The sequence below is a fragment of the Alligator sinensis genome, unplaced genomic scaffold, assembly GCF_000455745.1.
Source record: "Alligator sinensis unplaced genomic scaffold, ASM45574v1 scaffold778_1, whole genome shotgun sequence".
NCBI lineage: Eukaryota > Metazoa > Chordata > Crocodylia > Alligatoridae > Alligator > Alligator sinensis.
The window spans coordinates 52,956-55,932 of NW_005842946.1; the positions used below are offsets into that span (position 1 = coordinate 52,956).

The window sequence follows — 2,977 nt, forward strand, 5'->3', positions numbered from 1 at the left end:
CTGCTGGGGGGGGCAAGGGGGACAGAGACAGCCATGGGGTCCCCCTTCTGGGCAGGGGAGGCCTAACAGGGTCATGTGGCTGGGGTAAAGTGTTCCAGCTAGGTGGTATAAGACAGGGTCCAGGGTGTCCTAGCTGATCACTGGGGGTCCAGGGGGGGTCCTACAGTCCCCGGGCCCTCACCGGAGTCAGGGAGGGAGGCCGAGCGCAGCCCTGTCTCCTTCTGCAGCTGGATCTCTTTTAGTGCAAATATTGATGTCGCTGCAGGGGAAGAGACATCAGAGGTTGAAACCGTGACTCCCACCCCACATCTGTTACACCCCGACTTCAGCCAAGCCCTGCCCCTGCCTGAAACCCCACCCCTTAACCCCACGCCACACCCCTTCCCCTTTAAACCCTGCTTCTGCGGCCACCAGGCCATGCCTTCTGGTCATCCTACCCCCAAGGCCTACATCCCCCAGGCTGAAACCCAACCCACTATCCTAGGCCCTGGCCCCAGGCCTTTCTACCCCCATTAACCTCCCCCCCAGGCCTACATCCTGCCTCTCCCCTAGCCCAGACCCCACCATAGGCCCCCACATGCTGCCCTAGGCTGTACCCCCCCCCCCCCGCCCCCCCCCCCCCCCCCCCCCGCCCCCCACTCACTGTCTGGGAGCTTGGTGACACGCTCGCCCAGGCTCTGGAAGAAGGGGTGCCGCATAGCATCATCGGCCGAGACCCGCTTGCGCCCCTCAAACTGCAAGACATAACCCCACCCCAGCCATCAGGAGCCAAGAAAGGTGTCCCTTTGAAGAAGCAGGGCCAGGCAGGATCTCACACAACCCACCGGACAGGATCAGAGGCCAGAGTCTACTCCCCCTTGTTCTAGCCCTTACAGGAGGGCCTATGGGTGTTGATACAGCCATGTGAGGTGGGGAGCCAGCAGGCCCAGGTCCAAGCCCTGGCCTCTGGGGTCAAAGGAGCAGAGCCAGGTCATTGGGGACACCCACTTACTGAGGGATGGGGGAAAAGGGGGCAGCCCCCACACCCCTGATGGCAGGGGCAGACCAATGGGCTTGCTGGAAGTAGGGGGAGCCAAGGTCAAGTCCTATCCTCTGGGAGACAAGCCTCCCCCCCCAGCCCCTCCCACTCACCTGCAGCAGCTTCCCCAGCAAGTCAGCCCCGTCACTGTCCAGCCTTGGGGGGTAGAGGGCAGAGCGCAAAGGGCAGGAGAGAAAGGTAAGACTACCACCCCTGCTGTCATCTTTCTGCCCCCCTCCCCTCCCCCCCTACTCCCAGAGATAGGGTTCTACCTCACAATAAGTGCGCCACCTCCTGGCCCCACCCCTTTCCTCCCAGCCCCCTGGCTCTGCTCCCACTCACCGGGGGGAGTGGCTGAGCAGGGCTTCTGGGCGGTACTTGGGGTAATTGTAGGCTCTGAACTCCTCATTGGACAGGATGCCTGGCCATGTCTCCTCCGTGGGGGTCCCTGGGAGGAAAGGGTCAGAGGGAGGGAACAACCCCCCCCACTATACTCCCCCTGCCCCTCCCTTCTGTGCTCTCACAATGCCCCGCTTCCAATTCCCCCAGCCCCTACCTCCACAACCCAGATTCCCTCAGCTCCCCAACTCTGCGCTCCACAGCCCCCACAATTCCCTACCCCCTGCCATCCTGCAGTACCGAGCATTCGGAAGATGAAGTGCAGCTGCTCCTCAACAGTGGAGCCAGGAAAGAGCGGGCGGCCTGTGGACATCTCATAGAAGATGCAGCCCACACCCCTGTGGGACACTGGGGTCAGGGCACACTGTGGGGACCCAGGCATCTGGGATGCAGAGACACACCCACAGAGCACCAGATATCCAGGCCATATGTGCCCACGCAGGACACAGGTGTCTGAGATGCACTCCCCACACCCCAGGGGAACCAAGGCATCTGGGACATACCCTGGCCCCCACCCCCACTGCAGGACACACACCATACATCCATGTAGGATCCAGGATACGCCTTCAAATACCCACCCACACACACAGGACCCAGGCATTCAGAAGGCAGAGGCATGCACATGAAGGACCCAGGTACACCCACACATATACATGTGCATATGTACACAGAGACAGATGCAACATGCTACATGGAACCCAAAAGCATTTATACACGTGCCCGGGGGCACTCCAATTAGAGTGGCTCTGAGAGCTTTAGTTAAAGCATCCCTGTTGCCATTTTTCAGCGCAGGGACACTGATACAAGGTGGTGCTAGAGTTTGCTGGAGCGTGGTAATTCACTGAGTCTGCTCCAATGCATTGTAATTTCAACATGTCAGAGCAGCCTTGCTGCATGTGTATATGCACCCCACCCCATCGCAGCCCACCGCTCCCCCAGTCTCTTACTAAGGAAGCCAGGCCCCATGTTCCTGGGGGAGAGGGGTGGTCTGTGCCCTAGCCCCCAGCCCAGAGGCCAGACAGCAGGGGTGGGCAATTATTTCAGGCGGAGGGTCACTTGATGGCTTGCCAAAACTCAGCAAGGGCCGCAGGACAGGCAGCCAGGGGCAGATAAATATTAATTTTCTAAATTTTTTAGGGGCCCCATGGGCCAGACAGAATGGCTTGGTGGGCCACATTTTGCCCACCCCTGACTTAGAAGCTTTGTATGAAGGTAGTATTCTAGCGACAGTTATCCTTTACGATCCTGGCCTACAGGGCAGTCACCACCCGCCCATGTTAGTCCAATACTGGGTGGGGGTGGTTCTTGAGGAACTGGGGGGGGATTATGGACAGTCCAGGGGGAAAATGGGGTCTCCAGGAGGCTGTGGGGGAAACCTTAAATACAGCAGCTATGGGTTGCAGGGGGTGGGGTGTCCCAGAGGGGTCTTTGGAGACTATAGTGGGGCAGGATCAGGTAGAGTCTGTGGGGATAAGCAGGGTTCCCTGAGGATCTATAGGGAGGCATCTGAGAGGAACCTTTGGTGGGGGGCAGTGAGGATTGTGAAGGTCCGCAGATGTT

At 59.5% G+C, this 2,977-nt stretch overlaps 1 protein-coding gene across 4 annotated transcripts in view; it reads right to left on the reverse strand.

Annotated features, from left to right (window-relative positions):
• CDK16 (cyclin dependent kinase 16) overlaps nucleotides 1-2,977 on the reverse strand; it is a 13,399-nt gene that overhangs the window by 912 nt on the left and 9,510 nt on the right. For all 4 annotated transcript variants that reach the window (XM_025192581.1, XM_025192578.1, XM_025192580.1 and 1 more), the window contains exons 11-15: nucleotides 1,658-1,755; nucleotides 1,361-1,466; nucleotides 1,132-1,174; nucleotides 644-734; nucleotides 182-259 (exon numbers count right to left, since the gene is read on the reverse strand). In XM_025192581.1, coding sequence (XP_025048366.1) covers nucleotides 182-259; nucleotides 644-734; nucleotides 1,132-1,174; nucleotides 1,361-1,466; nucleotides 1,658-1,755 — 416 coding nt within the window. The remainder of the gene's footprint in view (nucleotides 1-181; nucleotides 260-643; nucleotides 735-1,131; nucleotides 1,175-1,360; nucleotides 1,467-1,657; nucleotides 1,756-2,977) is intronic.